The sequence below is a fragment of the Oryctolagus cuniculus genome, chromosome 5 (assembly GCF_051225735.1).
Source record: "Oryctolagus cuniculus isolate XC-2025 breed Fujian yellow rabbit chromosome 5, ASM5122573v1, whole genome shotgun sequence".
Taxonomy (NCBI): Eukaryota; Metazoa; Chordata; class Mammalia; order Lagomorpha; family Leporidae; genus Oryctolagus; species Oryctolagus cuniculus.
In genome coordinates, this window is record NC_142871.1 from 51,707,778 (window position 1) to 51,726,934 (window position 19,157).

The 19,157-nt window shown below is 36.3% G+C and overlaps 1 protein-coding gene across 4 annotated transcripts in view; it reads left to right on the forward strand.

Moving 5' to 3' along the window:
• Positions 1-19,157, forward strand: part of CEP85L (centrosomal protein 85L) — a 168,670-nt gene that overhangs the window by 124,391 nt on the left and 25,122 nt on the right. For 3 of the 4 annotated variants that reach the window (XM_002714781.6, XM_089333724.1, XM_089333725.1), the window contains 4 exons: positions 3,421-3,573; positions 6,369-6,523; positions 11,460-11,577; positions 12,041-12,091. In XM_002714781.6, the coding sequence (XP_002714827.5) occupies positions 3,421-3,573; positions 6,369-6,523; positions 11,460-11,577; positions 12,041-12,091 (477 nt within the window). Of the gene's footprint in view, positions 1-3,407; positions 3,574-6,368; positions 6,524-11,459; positions 11,578-12,040; positions 12,092-19,157 lie in introns of all 4 variants that reach the window. The other variant, XR_011388554.2, reaches the window with a different exon arrangement.

Sequence of the window (19,157 nt, forward strand, 5' to 3'; positions counted from 1 at the left end):
CTGGCTTATTCTAGTTCCTGGTTTTTAAGGCATCTGTGTGTCACATTTAAGACACTTAAAAACTAGAGAGCTAGTAAAATTAGACTAATTATGTTTGCTTCTGCCACTTAACAGAGTCATTTGCTGAAGCAAGGGCAATTGGTTGCTAGAAAATTTATAAAGATTTGGTAATGAATCAGAAGAACATGGACTTCAGTCACATGATCTAGATTTAAATCCCAAGTCTGTACTCTATAGAATACAGCAGTAAAAAACAATGAAATCCGGTCATTTGCAACAAAATGGAAGAATCTGGAAAACATTATGCTGAGTTAAATAAGCCAGTCCCAAAGGGACAAATATCATATGTTCTCCCTGATCGGTGACAGCTAACCGAGCACCAAAAAGGAAACCTGTTGAAGTGAAATGGACACTATGAGAAACAGTGACTTGATCAGCCCTTGTCCTGACTGTTAATGAACAACTTAATACTTTATCCCTTTTAGTATTTTTTTTGTTCTACTTAATACTATTGGTTGAACTCTGTAATTAATACACAATTATTCTTAAGTGTTGAAATTTAACTGAAAAGTGATCCCTGTTAAATGTAAGAGTGGGAATAAGAGAGGGAGGAGATGTACAATTTGGCACATGCTCAATCGGACTTGCCCCAAATGGTAGAGTTAGAAATGTGCCAGGGGATTCCAATTCAATCCCGTTAAGGTGGAATGTACCAATGTCATCTCACTAGTCCAAGTGATCAATTTCTGTTCACAATTGATCATAATGATAGGACTAAGAGTCAAAGGGATCACATAAACAAGACTAGTGTCTGCAAATACTAACTGACAGAATAAAAAATGGAGAGAACTATCCAACATGGGAAGCAGGATACACAGCAGACTCATAGAATGGCAGATGTCCTAAACAACACTCTGGCCTCAGAATCAGCCCTTAAGGCATTTGGATCTGACTGAAGAGCCCATGAGAGTATTTTAGGCATGGAAAGCCAAGACACTCTGGCAAAAAACAAACAAACAAACAAACAAACCACCACCCTATATGAAAGATCTCTGCGAGTGAGAATCCCAGTGGAAAGAACGGGTCATCAAAGAAGGAGGTACCTTTCTCTGAAGGGAGGAGAGAACTTCCACTTTGACTATGACCTTGTCTAATAAGATCGGAGTTGGCGAACTCAAAAGGCCTCCATAGCCTTGGCAACTCATGACAAGAGCCTAGGGAGATTACTGATGCCATAAACAAGAGTGTCAAATTGTTAAGTCAACAACAGGAGTCACTGTGTACTTACTCTTTATGTGGGATCTCTGTCCTTAATGTGTTGTCCAGTGTGAAGTAATGCTATAACGAGTACTGAAACAGTATTTTACATTTTATGTTCTGTGTGGGAGCAAACTGTTGAAATCTTTACTTAATATACGCTAAATTGATCTTCTGTATATAAAGATAATTGAAAATGAATCTTGATGTGAATGGAATGGGAGAGGGAGTGGGAGACGGGAGGGTTGCGGATTGGAGGGAAGTTATGGGGGGAGGGAAGCCATTGTAATCCATAAGCTGTACTTTGGAAATTTATATTCATTAAATAAAAGTTAAAAAAAAAATAAAAAAAAAATCCCAAGTCTGATCCTGTGACTCTTAAGTCACATAAGATCTCTGGGTCTCGTATTTTAAAAAGGAATTGTATTATATGGTCTTTCAGGACAATACCGGTGCCAGCCTTCTGTGTTTATCCATTCTGGTAGGTCACAGATTAAGCTGTCGCACAAGCATACTCACCTTTAATCCTAAGAAAGCTCCAGTAAATAATATGATTTGTCAGTTTTACCAGGCTTGCTTTTTACCTAAAGAAACAAATGGATCTTAGTGTCATAGATGAAATGTGACTAATTTTTCCAATTGAAGTTGGTTTAATAACATTTGTTATGCATTAGACCTGAAATAAATTAGATAAGGTATGAAAGAAACTAGACTGTGGACAAGTGTTAACGTTAATAAAATTTGAAAGAGTAATCCATTATGCCATTAATTACTGCCGTTTAATTTCCCTGGTGAGCAAGGGGAAAGGTTGTAAAGACGTTTTAGAACCTTTAAGTTTCTTAAAAAGTAAATGTTTGGCAGATAGGTAATTTAAGGTAAATATGAATCTAGGGTTTATATTTTAAGCAGCTATTTTTATATACTTTATTTTTAACTGATAATAAAGATGATAAGTGTGAAAGAACTTGGAAAATGGGATGTGACATTTAAAGATGGTATATTTCAGCTGGTAAGGTGAAGAAAATTCGTACATAAAATTTGGAGATTTAGCCTATACCAATTGAGATTTACTAATGTCATGTGCCATTAATGTTCTGTAGTAGATGTTCCATTAGCCTAATTCATTGATGTTAAAATGGCATAAATGGCCAGGTTCCTTAGTTTGATGATTTTTAGAAAGAAAATAAATTCCAGTATGACACAGTACCTTAACTGTAGTCCTTCTCGAGGTATGAATTGATTGTACCTGTCTTTAGTCTGTTGTTAAATATTTGGTAAGTTCTGGCTTTTGTTGCATTGTTTACTTAGTACAAGTCTAAACAATTATTTTGCAAGTATTTTAGTAACACAACAGCTTTATTTACATGTAAATATCTATCTTTTTTAGTTCATATAAATTATTTGGATATACCTTCTGTACCTTTGTGGGTACCCAATAGTATTTTCTATGCCAGGTTATAATGTGATATTTTTGCAGTTATTTTAAGCACCATTTTAAATCTAACACAGAGTTTCAACATGTATATAACACTATTGAAATGACTGTTGAATATGAGCAGCCTTGACCAAATTTGCGCATGTGAAGGCAACAGTAATGTAGCAATAATAATATAGACCCAAAGCTCTTTTTTTTTTTTTTTTTTTTTTTTTGACAGGCAGAGTGGACAGTGAGAGAGAGAGAGAGAGAGAGAGAGAGAAAGGTCTTCCTTTGCTGTTGGTTCACCCTCCAATGGCCGCCACAGCCGTCGCGCTGCGGCTGGCACACCACGCTGATCCGAAGGCAGGAGCCAGGTACTTATCCTGGTCTCCCATGGGGTGCAGGGCCCAAGCACTTGGGCCATCCTCCACTGCACTCCCTGGCCACAGCAGAGAGCTGGCCTGGAAGAGGGGCAACCGGGACTAGAACCCGGTGTGCCAGCACCACAAGGCAGAGAATTAGCCTAGTGAGCCGTGGCGCCAGCCAACCCAGAGCTCTTGATATGAAAATTTGAAAACATGTGAATCTTAGAATTAAATAAGGTAAACCATAATTAACGTGGTGCTGGTCTTCACTGTAACCTGGAACTGTAGGTAAATTCAGTTAAGCCTATGATTGAAATGTTCGTTTTGTCATTTTTATTAAATGACTCAAGACTACTGAAGATTCATAGTCTTTTTCTTTAGCTTAAAACCAGAGACAGATACATCAGTAGCCTGAAAAAGAAGTGTCAGAAGGAAGCTGAACAAAACAAAGAAAAACAGAGAAGAATTGAGACGTTGGAAAAATATCTGGCTGATCTTCCAACTCTGGATGATGTTCAGAGTCAAAGTCTACAGGTAACATGAAATAAAAATGCTCATTTTGACATGATAGTCCTTTTGAATTTGGCTCATTATGAAGTATATATGTTATTGCCATTTTAAAAATTTAACATTAATCAGAAATTTTGTTCATCTAAGTATGACCAGATCTTTCTTGTTGTCAGTTAATATGTGGTTACTTTTCTAATGAACCTATGTGGTGAGTCTCTTGCTTTGTATTCTACTCTGAAAGTAGTTTCTAAACCAGTCTGATAAACCACGCCCCTCATACCACACATGTTCTCCTACTTTCCTCAAGATTCATTGGATTCACCAAAGCTCTGTAAGACCTTTTCTTGGCTATCTTTCTAGATACTTGATTTCTTCATTCTTCTTAATTTTGCTGTAAATTATTTCTCATACCCTGATTGTGACCTTCATGTACTCTTCTGACTTCTTCTTAGGACTGCTTCCCTTTCTTAGCAATATCTAATGCAAAGTATTTCTACAAACTCTGGTGAGGTATCCCCTCTTGGAACCTTATTTATAAATCCATTAAATCTACTTTTCAGTCTTTTTTTTAAGATTTATTTATTTATTTGTTTGAAGGTAGACTTACAGAAAGGCAGAAGCAGAAAGAGAGAGAGAAGGAGAGAAAGAGAGAGGGAGACATCCTCCATCCACTGGTTCACTCCCCAGATGGCCATAACAGCCAGAGCTATGCCGATCCGAAGTCAGGAGCCAGGAGCTTCTTCAGGGTCTCCCATGCGGGTACAGGTGCCCAAGGATTTGGGCCATCTTCCACTGCTTTCCCAGGCCTTAGCAGAGAGCTGGATTGGAAGTGAAGCAGCCAGGACATGAACCAGTGCCTATATGGGATGCTGGCACTGCAAGCAGCGGCTTCCCTTCCTACTCCACAGCTCTGGCCCCTATTTATTATCCCCAAATTCCCAGTATCAGCACTATTGACATTTTGGGGAGAAGAAAATTTTGTTTTTTAAAGATTTATTTATTTACTTGAAAGTCAAAGTTACAGCAAGAGAAGGAGAGAGATATAGAGAGATTTTCTATCTACTGGTTTACTTCCCAGAAGGCTGCAAGGGCCGGTGCTGGGCCAGGCCAAAGTCAGGAGCCAGTAGCCTTTTCTCAATCTCCCATGTGGGTGGTAGAGGTACAGACACTTGGGCCATCCTACACTGTTTTTTCCAGGCCATCAGCAGAGAGGTGATTGCAAGTGGAGCAGCTGAGACATGAACCAGTGCCCACATGGGATGCCGGCATTGCAGGTGGTGGCTTTACCCACCATGCCACAACAGTGGCCCTGGGGGTAGAAAGGGGTAGAAATTTTTTTGCTTGAGTTCTGCTCTATGCATTGATTGATATACATCAATTTCACATCAGCGTTTCTGGCCTGTACATACTAGAAACCAATGGCACCGCCCCATCTCTCTCCCAAACCAAAAATGTTGATAGACATTTCCAAATGCCCCATGTGGAGAAATCACCTTTAGTTGAGAATTATTGGTTTAATCCATGTAGTATCATTATTCAGCATACTCTAAGACCTACATAACATTTTTGATTACTTTATATTAATTTATAAGACATGAAAGTAATGGAAGTTAAAATCAGAAAGAAATTTAAAGACCACAAAAATTTGCGTGAGCAGACCAGAGAACAGTGTAGATTTTAAAACATGACATCAGTGGCCAGTGTTGCAACATAGCAGGTTAATTTGCTTCCTTTGATGCCAGCGTCCCATATTGGAGTCCTGATTCAAGCGCCAGCTACTGTGCTTCTGATACAGCTTCCTGCTAGTGTACCTGGGAAGGCAGCAGCAGATGGCCCAAGTACTTGGGTCCCTGCCACCCTTATTGGGAGACCAAGATGGAGTTTCTGACTCCTGGTTTCACGCTAGCCCAGCCCTGGCTATCGTGGCTATCTAGAGTGAACCAGCAAAATGGTAGATTAATCTTTCTTGTACTCTCTGTCCTTCTCTCTCTTTCACTCTGCCTTTTAAATAAATAAGTCTTTTAAAAAATGACATCATACCTCCTTATACTCATTGGAATATCTAGCATTAAGGATCTTTAACAAATGTTTTTACAACCATGTTTATAATGTCATTATTCACAACAGCCAAAAGGAGTAAGCAGTCCAAGTTTCTATAGATGAATGCATGGGTCAACAAAAGGTGGATATACATACAATGAAATGTTATTTACCCTTAAATGGAAGAAAATTTTGACATATGCTACTACTTAAATTAACCTGAAGGATATTTCACTAAGTAAAATAAGCCAGTCACAAAAAGACAAATAAGTATGACTCCACTTATATGAGATACTGAAAGTAGTCAAATTATAGAGACAGAAATTACAAGATATTTGCCAGGGGATGGAGTGAGAAGTGTTTAGTGGGTATATATTGGATTATGCAAGATGAAGAGTTCTGGAGATTGGTTACACATTAATGTGAATGTGCTTAACACTGGTGAATTGTATACTTAGAATGGTTAAAATGATAAATTTTATTTGATACATATATATATATATTTATATAAGCACAGTTAAAATATCCTTTGAAAAATTTAAAAGGAGCCCACTAACCTCTTTCTGTCTTTTAGAAATTTTTAACCCGATTGTCTTCTTTTTAATTCCATTCCCCCAAATCTGTACCACATAAAGGAGGTAGAGTGTTATGGACTCTAGAGGAAAAGGAGACATTGTTATTTTAGCTATTAGACTGTTAATCCTTGAAAATGATAACAATTTCTAATAGAAACATAGTAATATTCCATGTGTTATGAACTATAAAAAATTCCCTCTTAGCTGCAGATTCTAGAAGAAAAAAATAAGAATTTGCAAGAGACTTTGATCGAGACAGAAAAAAAGCTTGAAGAGATCCAAAAACAATGTCAGGATAAAGAGGCACAGTTAATATGCCAGAAAAAGAAAGAAAAGGAGTTAGTAACTACTGTTCAGAGGTAAGAAAACTTTCAGAATCCTTTTCCATTTTTTTCAGTTATATTTTTCATAAAGCATTTCACTTAAAATGTTAGTTTTTAATCTTATCTTAAAACGGTATTATTAACCAAACATATAATTTCATTGAAACAGATTGTCCCAGTTGTGATTTAACATTTCAAAGTAACATACTGACAAAGGTTTAGATGAGAAGAGTAAAAAATATATATAATAATTGAAGACTAAAAATGTTAACATAAACCCTTTATCTGATGGGCTTTGTCAAAAAGGAAGTAAAATTCTAAATAACAAAAATGAAGCCAGCAAAATACTCAAACTGCACTCCCTAATATGATACATCAAAATGAGTAATTGGCTCCCATTTCATCTTACTGTAAGTAACAGCTATGGCAGCCCTGCTCTTCTAAACTTAATTACATATTTTGCTTCATGGGATGCCTTTTTAAATTTAACCAGTTAGAATTACAGTTAATGTCATTTGTTAGTATATTCAGTTTGTGTATTTAGGCTTGGAAATTAATACTGGATTCATGAAACACCTAGAGAGCTCTATTATATGAAGTATGCATAAACATATTCTGTCTTTTGTAAAACTTAAACCTTAGTTTCTATAAATAGATGAAACTATCTTGAAGAATTTGGCAACAAAAAACTAAATATAAGAAATAACTCATTGTATATTCAGCTTTTAGATAAAAACCAGTGTTAATATTGCTCTAGTTGTACTGTCGAAGTCTAAATATGCCTGATCTGTTTTTTTTTTTTCTTGGATTTCAATGCAAAAAATATCTGATTTCTGGGACAGCTCAGTCTTTAATGCTCCTAATTTCAGCTCTAAAAAAATTGTGCACTTGTCATTCTATATTTTTCTCCTTTATTCTGCTTTCCTGCACTTTAATTTTTTTTATAACTCCACATGTTTTACCTATCTTTTTTTTTTTTTTTTTTTTTTTTGATTGGGACTGGGGGTGGAAAAAAAACAGAGGAGAGAGACAGAGAGGCAGACAGAAAGGTCATCTTCTACTGCTATCCCAGGCCATAGTAGAGAGCTGGATCGGAGGAGGAGCAGCCGGGACTAGAACCGGAGCCCATGCGGCGCTTCAGGCCAGGGTGTTAACCCGCTGTGCCACAGCGCCGTCCCGAACACAAAGATCTTTAATCTTTCATCTGCAGGTTGATTATCCAAATGCCCACAATAGCCAGGAGCCAAGTGAAAGCCAGGAGCCCAGACCCATCTGGGTCTCCCATGTGGGTAGCAAGGACCCAGCTTTAGCTGTCATCTGCTGCCTTCCAGAGTGTGCATCAGCAAGAAGCTGAAATTGGAAGTGAAGCCAAAACTTGAATGCAGGAACTTTGATATGGGATATGGGCATTCCAAGCCTACCCCATTATACTTATTCTTTAGCCTCAAAAAAGATTCCTGATCCTCACTAATTGGACATACAGCTTTTTCTTTCATCTTTATTGATAAGATGAAACCATAGCATTATGATAGTAAATTTAATCTGTGTTGTAAGAACAGAATTGGCAATACCTTCTCTTTTATTAGATTTTTCTCTTACATGGTTTTTCAAGAACACTGAGTAATCTTGATTTGGAAAAATTTAGTATAGTGCATTTCAAAAAAACAATTCCATTTTTTTAAAAGACTCATTTTATTTAATTGAAAGCCAGAGTTAAAGAGAGTTGAAGAGACAGATCTTATATCTGGTTCACTCCCTAAATGTCTGTAATTGCTGGGGCTAAGCTGGCCAGGCCAAATCCAGGAGCCCAGAACCAGATCTGGGTCTCCCACAAGAGTGACAGGGACCCAGATAAATGGGCTGTGTTCTGTGCTTTCTCAGGCACATTAGCAGGGAGCTTCACTGGAAGTGGAGCAGCCAGGACCTGAACTAGCACTCATATAGGTACAAGTATTGTTAATGGCTGTGGCTTAACCCTCTGCACCACAATGCTGGCCTTCCAAAATTTCTGTTTTTTTTTTTTAAACTTTTTTTTTTTTTTTTTTTTGACAGGCAGAGTGGACTGTGAGAGACAGAGAGAAAGGTCTTCCTTTGCCGTTGGTTCACCCTCCAATGGCCGCCGCGGCCGGCGCACTGCGACCGGCGCACCGCGCTGATCCGATGGCAGGAGCCAGGAGCCAAGTGCTTTTCCTGGTCTCCCATGGGGTGCAGGGCCCAAGCACCTGGGCCATCCTCCACTGCACTCCCGGGCCACAGCAGAGAGCTGGCCTGGAAGAGGGGCAACCAGGACAGAATCCGGCGCCCCAACCGGGACTAGAACCCGGTGTGCCGGCGCCGCTAGGCGGAGGATTAGCCTAGTGAGCCGCGGCGCCGGCCCCAAAATTTCTGTTTTTAAACTTTGCATTGATGCTTTCCCAGGTGATATACCCTAGTAAATTTCTTTTGATTTCAGATAGGTATTAAAGACCAAAGGAGTTATAATTCTTCAGAACTTGTTTGGCCCTGTTGTCACTTAATCTTAGGTGATGGGGATGTTATCTTAATTACCTCAGCTCTATATCCCTTGAGTCCCAAAAGAACTTAAGATGTGTATGTGGCTATGAATTCTATCATTACATTTATCTGTTTTGTATAATATTTCTAGGCTTCCTGTTTTGTGAATATTTAGGATTATTGGGAATTTATACAACTTTCCATTAGAAGTAAAAATTAAAGTGAAATATGTGGGTAGGATCCCTAGTATTGTAATAGTAGCTACTTCTGCTATTCAAGAGATTTATTGCTACATAATCTGAAGACTTAGACATGAAAGAAAACTCATTTGTTGTTTTCCCATGAGAGAGTACATTTTCCTCTCTTTGTAAATGGCTTGCTTTTCTTCTTAAGTTAATATACTTTAGTAATTTTTTATGTTTTCATATTTGAGAGACAGAGAAAGAGACAGATAAATTGAGAAAGAGCTCATATTCATTGATTCACTCCCCAGATACCCAGGATGGCCAGGGCTGAAATGGGTAGCTAGGAACCCAATCTAGTTCTCCCTTATGGGTAACAGGAACCCAGTTACTTGGGCCATCATTACTGCCATCCAGGGCTTGCACTGGCAGGAGGCTGGAGTCAGGAGCCAGAGCTGAGAATTGAACCCAGTCACTCTGATATGGAATGTGGACTTTTACAGAGAGAGGACACACACACACACACACACACACACGAGAGAGAGAGAGAGAAAGAGAAAGAGAGAGAGAGATCTTCCATCTGCTGATTCACTCCCCAAATAGCCATAATGGCCGGGAATGGGTGGGTATTACATAACAGGTCTCTGGTGTCGTTCTCATAAACACATTTGAAGTCCTTACTGCACATCTAGGATTGTCACTTCTTTGTCTTTAATTTACATATGACATTTCTCCTTTTTTTTTTTTTTTTGGAAGAGAGAAAGTATAGAAGAGCCATAATACTTGAAGAAAAACAATGAAAATATCACAAGCCAAATTATAAGTCTATCACTTAGTACTCTGCTGTTCTCAAAGTATAGTTTTTATCAGTGACAGAACTGTTCTAAAGAACAATGCAACATGGGAAGTGGGATACACAGAAGACTCATAGAATGGTAGATGTCCTAAACAGCACTCTGGCCTCAGAATCAACCCTTAAGGCACTCGGATCTGGCTGAAGAGCCCATGAGAGTATTTTAGGCGTGGAAAGCCAAGACACTCTGGCAAAACAAACAAACAAACAAACAAAAACAAAAAACAAAAAACAAAACCAAACACCTGTATGAAAGATCTCTGCAAGTGAGATCCCAGTAGAAAGAACAGGCCATCAAAGAAGGAGGTACCTTTCTCTGAAGGGAGGAGAGAACTTCCACTTTGACTATGACCTTGTCTAAATAAGATCGAAGTCGGCGAACTCAAAAGGCTTCCATAGCCTTGGAAACTCATGACTAGAGCCTAGGGAGATTTCTGACACCGTAAACAAGAGTGTCAAATTGTTAAGTCAACAACAGGAGTCACTGTGTACTTACACCTCATGTGGGATCTCTGTCCTTAATGTGTTGTCCAGTGTGAAGTAATGCTACAACTAGTACTGAAACAGTATTTTACACTTTATGTTCTGTGTGGGTGCAAACTGATGAAATCTTTACTTAATATATACTAAATCGATCTTCTGTATATAAAGATAATTGAGAGGGAGCGGGAGATGGGAGGGTTGCGGGTGGGAGGGAAGTTATGGGGGGGGGAGCCATTGTAATCCATAAACTGTACTTGGAAAACTATATTTACTAAATAAAAGTTTAAAAAATTAAAAAAAAAGAAGATTTTAGTGATGTTCCTGTTCTAATGATGTTTCTCTTAACACAGATGTTACGTATTCTTTTCTCAAGTCTTTTTTCTCCCCTTAACCTTTTTATTTTCAATGTACCAGAAGGGCTTCCTTTTGTTGTTCCTTCTTCTAAAGTTCAATTTTTTGCCTTGATTAGCATAAGAAACTGTTAGGCCAAGTTATAAACATAGTAGATTGCTGCTCTTATGGGAGAAATGTAACTCTGCTGGTCCTTACAAACCAACATTTGCTGAGTTTAGAATAAAGAGCAAAAGGCATGTATCCATAATCTCGGGCTTCCTACCACAGTCATCTTAGAGAGAAAAAGAGTAGAAGTTAGGTTATAGATAACCTCAGATTTGGGATATGAAGAACTCCACTGAAACCCAAGCATGTCACAGACTCAGCAGATCTGGACTCTGGTCTCAGATTTGCTGTTTTTGAAAACATGATGGGTCTGTATCTAATTATAGGTCCTTCTAACTCCTGTAAAATATAGATACATTTATTCATATACTCTGTGGGTCTTGATTATTGCCTGATTAAAAAATATTATAGACTTTAAAGAATATTGGTTATGTCAAAATCATCTACCAAAATCAGCGAATACAGCTTATTTTATTCATATGCTTGTTTCTTTCTGAAACAGTTTACAGCAAAAAGTAGAAAGATGCCTTGAAGATGGAATCCGCCTTCCCATGCTAGATGCAAAGCAGCTTCAGAGTGAAAATGATAATCTCAGAGAACAAAATGAGACTGCTAGTAAGGTCAGTAGATATCTTTGATAATAAAAATGAAATTTGCACTGTCTGGATAAGTGTGTATAGATAGAAATTCATCTGATTTATATTTTTGCTGTTTAATAGCTTATGGAGTGTTTGAATGTTTTTATCTGAATAGAAAATAGCAATTTAAACAATTTAAAATAATTTCAATAAAAGCCAAAGCAAAGGATATCTTTTTTCTCTGTATATTATTCAGTCTCAAAGTGTATTTTTTTAAATTGCATGGAGAAATCTTGTATAGTTTTGTGTATGTGTAATTCAAATCATATTTCTATATAAGGAATACTTGAAATGAATACATTTGTAGAAGAAAAGGAACCAAACCTTTTTTTAATAAATAAATTTATAATCACTTGTACTTCTCTTTGTTTTCTTAAAATAATGATGCTTTTAAAAAGCACTGGAAAAATGAATTGATTCAGACCAATTTATTTCCTGCTTTTAGATAATAGACAGCCAACAAGATGAGATTGACAGAATGATTGTAGAAATTCAGGTGAGGAATATTTTATATATTAATTTTGATTTAGATATATGCTGATTTATTCTTAATATGACATAACCCATAAATACTGAAGTATGTATGTATTTGTATGACAAGATCAATAAATGCTATTTGGTAAATCATTTCTTCAAGCAATTATGAAAATTGTTCTCTTTGCCTTGTCTTTCACTCTGTTTAATTGAATGTACATTTGGTTAAGATCATCAGTGATTTAGTAAGAAATAGTGGACTGATTGTAGTTCACACATTATTTGATCTTTATATATTATTTCCATTTGGAAACATACTCAAAGCCCTATTCTGTTCTTCTTCTACTCACTCCATTCTGCTATACAATTCTCTTTAGAGTTATATAATAAACCCCATTTCTCTTCCACATCTCATAAATATTGGTTTCCAGCAAGCATTTCTTTGTCCCCCCCCTGGTGTATCCCCACTGATACTGCCTAACCTAACTGTTTTTCTCTATCTTCCAATTAGGCGTCCTCTGCACCCATTGTGCAGAGGTGAAGCTCCTAAAATATAGAAATAATCTGTTACCTCTTTATTATCTGTAAATTAAAACCCTGGCATTCCCATCAGTTGATTTTATAGTTCCTTCCTACTCTCTTGACATATACACCATTCATAAGTAAGGATGTATGTATATGCATATGTATTACTTCAGTAAGTTTCAGTGTTTGTAGCTTCCCAAAATGTTCCTGTGTTCTTGGAATACCCATCTGACAATCAGTTTCCAGATTCTACAGAAGCATTATTACTATGAAATCTAGAAAGATCTCTAATTGTAGGTGGAATTGATCACTATCCCTTTAACTTTACTCCCCTTACTAACTCTGTATGTTACTTTCTTCTGTATTATAAGACTAACATTTTAATTAAATATTTGTTTTTACCTCAGAGAATCAGATGGCATATAACTACATTCTCTAATACATGTTCATTTATATAGTCATGACATATTTACATATGACTGTATACTTGTTAATGTATGACAGTAAATTGCATTAAGATTCCTCCACAAGTAGTAGAAAAAAACACATTTCAACTAATACAGATATCTAAAAATACAAACTACTATGAGCAGTAGTACAAGGGTAATTCAAAAGTATCTTGGAAAATGAAATAAAAGATGTTTATCTTGGTGCAAAAAATTGTAAAAGGGGTTTCAAAAATTTCATGCAAAATTCAAATTAAAAAACTATTCATGAATTTTTGTGCATCAACATAAGATTACATTTTAGTTACATTTTCCATGAACCTTTTGAACTACCTTCATAAGTGATAAAAATATTACAAGTCTTATTACCAAAGTTTCTGTGCCAGAGTTAATTGTTGATTATTCTTAATTTGAACTGAGTTAATTTTATTATGTTTTCTTGTTGGACAATGTTACCAAATGAAATAGAAATTCCTTTTGTCATGGTCTATGATAAGTCAGATAATAATGACTGACAGAACCCAATAATCTACTCATTATAATGTACTTGTAGAACAACTGAAGTTTTGTCAGCAAACACAAAATAAAGGTTGCAACTTATGAAATCAATCCATCAGGCCCGCACATTTGTTGAAACAGACTGGCCTTTGATTAAACTAGTCACTTAATATAGCCAAAGGACAATCAAACTAGACTGTTTATACTTAGGACATGCAAATCATTCACCATTTTTTTGTTTTTATTTCAAAAGTAACATTAGAATTAGGATATAAAGAAACTAAAAGTTTATCAGCCAAATTTTTCCAGAGGTTTCCCATCACTCTAGCACGGGCAATCAAAGCAAAAATAGAAAGATGGGGTTTTATCAAGCAAAGAAGCTTCTGCACTGCAAAGGAAATGCTCAGCAAAATGAAGGAGCCAGCCAATAGAATGGGAGAAAATGCTTAGAAACTGTGCAACCGGTAAAAGATTAATATCCAGAATCTATAAAGAGCTCAAGAAACTCAGCTACAACAAAACAAACAATCCAGTTAAGAAATAGGCAAAGGACTTGAATAGGCATTTTTCAAAAGAAGAAATTAAAGTGGCCAAAAGACACATGAACAAATACTCAGCATCACTAGCCATCAGGGAAATGCAAATAAAAACCATAATGAGGTTTCATCTCACCCCAGTTAGAATGGCTCTAATACAGAATTCAATAAACAGTAAATGCTGGTGAGGATATGGGGGAAGAGGTACCCTAATCCACTGTTGGTGGGAATGCAAACTAGTATAGACATTGTGGAGATACCTCAGAAAGCTGAAAATAGACTTACCATATGACCCAGCCATCCCACTCCTGCGAATTTATCCAAATGAAATGAAATCACATATGAAATTACCCCCGTATGTTTATTGCAGCTCTATTCACAATAGCTAAGATATGGAATCAACTTAGATATCCATCAACTGATGACTGGATAAAGAAATTATGAGATTAATATATATATATATATGTGTGTGTGTGTGTGTGTGTGTGTGTGTAGGAATATTACTCAGCCATTGGAAAAAAAATGGCAACTGTAAACCATTGTACTTAGTGAAATAAGCCGGTCCCAGAAGACAAATACTATATGTTTTCCCTGATCTATGGTAACTAATAGAGTATCAAAAAATGTAATGTATAGGAGTAAAATTGACATTTTGAGACTCAATGATTGTTTACAACCCTTGTCTGTACCATTGATGAACAGTGTTTTTCTCTTACTAGTTGTTGAATTCTTTACTTAGTATAGAGTTACTCTTAGGAGTATAAAATAGAGTAGATCAATGTGAAAATTAAATGCAGCAATGGGAAAGGAAGGAGGAGGAGGGGTGAGAGTATGGGGAGGGAGGATAGGATAAGAAGTATTACTATGCTCCTATATCTGTATATATGAAGTACATGAAATTTGTTTACCTTAAAACTTTTTTTAAATAAAAAATATGATTAACACTAAAAAAGAATAAAATACAAAGACAAATATCCCTGTATGATCCATCTCAGGTTATTTTCAACATCACCTCTCATGTCTCTGCCTTACTAACTTGTAGGCTAGCTGCATTCTTGTGGTGTTGGAGCACAGCATATACCTTGAGGCACTTAATAATACTTTTGCCTAGAATGTTCTTCTCCAACTCCTCCTGTAGGAAAACTCCATGACCACACTCTTAGCTTCTTTAATATCACTTTATAAGTAGCAATTTAAAATATTTTTAAAATTATGTTCATTTTATTTGAAAGAGAGATAGAGCAGGAAAAGTCCTCCATTTTCTGGTTCATTCTCCAAATGCCCAAAACAACCAGGGCTTTGCCAAACCATGTCCAGGAACCCAGAATTCAGTCTAGGTGTCCCATGTGGATGGAAAGGGCCCAAGTTCTTGTGCAAGCATTTACTGTATCTTGGGGAATGCACTGGCAGGAAGCTGCATTGGAAGTGGAAAAGCCAGGACTCACATCAGACAATCTACCAAACATCCACTCCAACAACAATTTGTAAAACAGCATCTGATGTTATATTGGTTTTCCATTTTCTCCAACTCTTCCGGAATGGACAAGGGTTTATTCCCTGGTGAGTCACCAGTACCACAAACAGTGGCTCACACATACATGGAGGCTCAGTAAAAATCTGATAAATGAATAAAAGAATGAAAATATTTTTGTTCCACAAATTTTGTAGGGTATATAATGTGTCAACCACTTTGCTATACTCCAGATCTGTAGAAGAGCTTCCATAGTCTTCTCAAGAAACTCAGTAGGAGGCACAGAGATAAATGGAGATATTGCAAAGATGGAGTTGAGTGACTTACATAATGAGAAAGTTTTTCCTCAATTTGTATAAACTCATTTATTAGCCCCTCACAATTGAAAACTTAGGTTTTGTTTGTATTTAGTGGTTTATGATGACTTTTTTGAAAAACCTAAAAATATTTCCTGATTTTAAAACTGAACACTAATTATTTGCCTAGCCCTGAAAATTCTAAAAAGAACATTTTTTTAAATGATTTATTTTATTTATTTGAATTGGAGTATTACAGACAGAAAAATAGAGATATCCTCCATCCGCTGGTTCATTCCCCAAGTGGCTGCAGTGACCTAGAGTGGCCAAGCCAAAGCCAGGAGCCAGAAGCTTCATCCAGGTTTCCCATGCAGGTGCAGGGCCCAAGTCTTCCTCTGCTTTCCCACTTGTATTAGCAGAGAACTGAACTGAAAGTGGAGCAGCCAGGACTTGAATCAGTGCCCATGTGGGATGCCAGGCAGTGGCTTACCTGTTACGCTACAATGCTAGCCCCTAAAAAGAACACTTTGGGTTGAAAAAATATTGTTACTTTGCAACCCAGTTAATTGGAATAATTAGTGGACATAATGTCAAGCTGAGCAACCTAATAAGAGAGCAGTTTCCTTCAGTTACTAATACTTTAAAGCAGCCATGTATTTCCTTATTTGCACAGAAAGGTTGGCCAAACTTATACCAATGTAACTTATGTTGTGCTTTCCATATGATATAGCACCGTTTTCAAATTTAAGCCAGATATCACAAAAATACTATATAATCAGAGTCAGCAGAGGTTTTTTTTATTATTTTTTTATTTTGAACTAAACTTGGGCTAATTTGTTCATCAAACATTGATTAGATATATTTATATTTAGTTTGCTGCCTGAGAGAGAAAGAGAAAAGATAAATTAGATAATATGACAAAACATATAGAAAGCTCATAGCCTTGTTTGCCATAGGTGAGGGACTAACATTCATTGATCAGTTTTCATGCCATCTTACTCAGTTCTTAGCACTTTATCAGATAAGTGTAGCTAATCCCATTTACACATGCTGAAATTCAGGCTTGGAGAAAGTTTTTTCAAAATTATGTAGGTAGTAATTGTCAGAATTGGAATTTCATTTCAGATCTAAATCTAAATCCCTCTCCTCTTCCCATTATATGTGGGTGCCTTAGTGGTAAAGAATATGAAAACAACATATCACCACAGTATTAAATTTATTATAAATTTCACTGCTATTGTATAGTTTGGATGCTTTTTTTCCTCTATAATGCTGGGACGTTGTTCCATTTTCCAGTATTTAGTAGGCAGAGGTAACTTAGTATTAGAATTTCAGGTCCCACTGCCTCTTTATATCTTTGCAAACTGTTGAGTTGATCAAATTTGTTCATAGTTTCTTTGGTTGATTGGAGTACTACATTGTCATGGATACAAGCAAGCTATTCTGTTTAAATTTAATCCCAAAAGGGAAAAATAAAACCCTACACTAGGTGCTTTTGATGTCTAGTTTATAGGCAATTAAAAGTAAGGTATTATTTTCTAATTATATGCCATGAATGAAATATAGCTATGGTTTTTACCACCTCACACCAGAAGTTAAATAAAATCTTACCAAGTATAGCCCGCTGGCAACTTTATAGATTCACAGCTTTAGAAGTTGAGAAATCAATGTTCTATTACTTCTATTGTATTTGTTCTTGAATATAGAAAAAAATAATTCTTCACCTAAAAGTACGTGCTGATTTGGAAATTGAATCAAGTGCTGTAAACATGCATATTTAGATACTATTTTTTTCAGCTGTCAAGATGATAATCGTTGTTGATTGGTATAAGTGCCTGTTTACTTGTTGATTTTTTTAGAATTGTTGCCTTTTTTTATATCCATGAAATCACCATAACTAAACTGGCTTCTTCTCCTACAGGTCTCTCTTCTGTTTCTATACAATACAAAAAGACATTTTACAGTAGAACATTTCCCACCATTTCCATAAATGTTATGGATGCAGTCAGGGTATGATTGAGTTCTTTGTTGGGCATTATCTTCCTTCCTGTTTGCCTCTCAAAATCACAGTTCACCACCATAAGCTTGTTTCCAGTGAGCTGTTAACCATTGTACACTATTCTCCTTTGATGGCAGATGTATAGAGTAAAAAATTTCAGTTGTGTTTGCCCATTTTTTTAAACATTAAAGTGTTTCCTAATTGAAGTTCTTACACATTCAAATGGTTGTTCTGAGTTAACAACTATCATTGAATGATCATAACACACAAAAGAAAGAATGATATGTAAAAGGTCATTAAGACGTTTTACTATTATAGGCATGATTGGAACCAGCCATCTCAAACTGACACTCTGACTTTTTATAATATGTGAAGAGAAGATGTTTCTACATCCTCAGAAGATTCTATCCCAGTTTTTAATAAATCTGTCATACAAAGAAGATTTTCTTATTAGAAACAAGAAAACTGATTATAAGCCAATGGAATGCCTTATGGGTAGACTATAACTTGTTTAACCTAAGTCTATATCAATTGATTTAGTATCTTCCCATTATTATTGTGATGATAATCTTCTATTTTTATTTACCTTACATTTGTAATGTGTCCCGAAGTGAATTTCTTTCTTAGCTTAATAGCTTAATTTTTAAAACTTTGCCTATAGGAAAACGCTTTAACGCATGAAAAACTAAAAAGTCATCTGAGAAATCAGCATTTTTTAAAAAAACCTATCAGCCAAACAGTGTCTTCTACCAGAGGAAAAGAAGCTTTTTAAAAAAACAAGCCCTGTCCACAGTCTTTGTACTTTTTGGTATAGGAGGAATAGTGTGTGTATCTATTGTGAATGTATTATAATTATTGCATAATTAAGATATGTTCAGAAAAAAAATGTGTAAAAGGTCAATTTGATTTTTGAAAAATCACTAGTGTCTGGGCTAGAGATGTTACAGGTGAAACATCAGCAGAGAGAATATTATTGCCTCGGTTCTTTCAGAGATTTAAAAGCATGATTCATTAGAGTCAGAGACCTCCAGCCAGAGTGGCTTGGGTGGGAGGCTTCCAGGAGAGGAAGAAACCCTAAATAGTAGGTGGCAGTGGGGTTTTTAAGCATAATTTTTGGGGGAAAAAAAGGAAAAAAAAAACCTGACAATCAGATTGACTCATTTACAAGGTGGGGACAAAACCCATCAACATACCTGATTTGTAATCTTTCAACCTGTGTGGCTTGCTCATGATAAAACAAAAAAGCCACCCAGAAGGGTGGGATAGGTAACCTGTGAGCTCAGAAGGATGGAATCACCACTCCCTTGCTATTCTCTT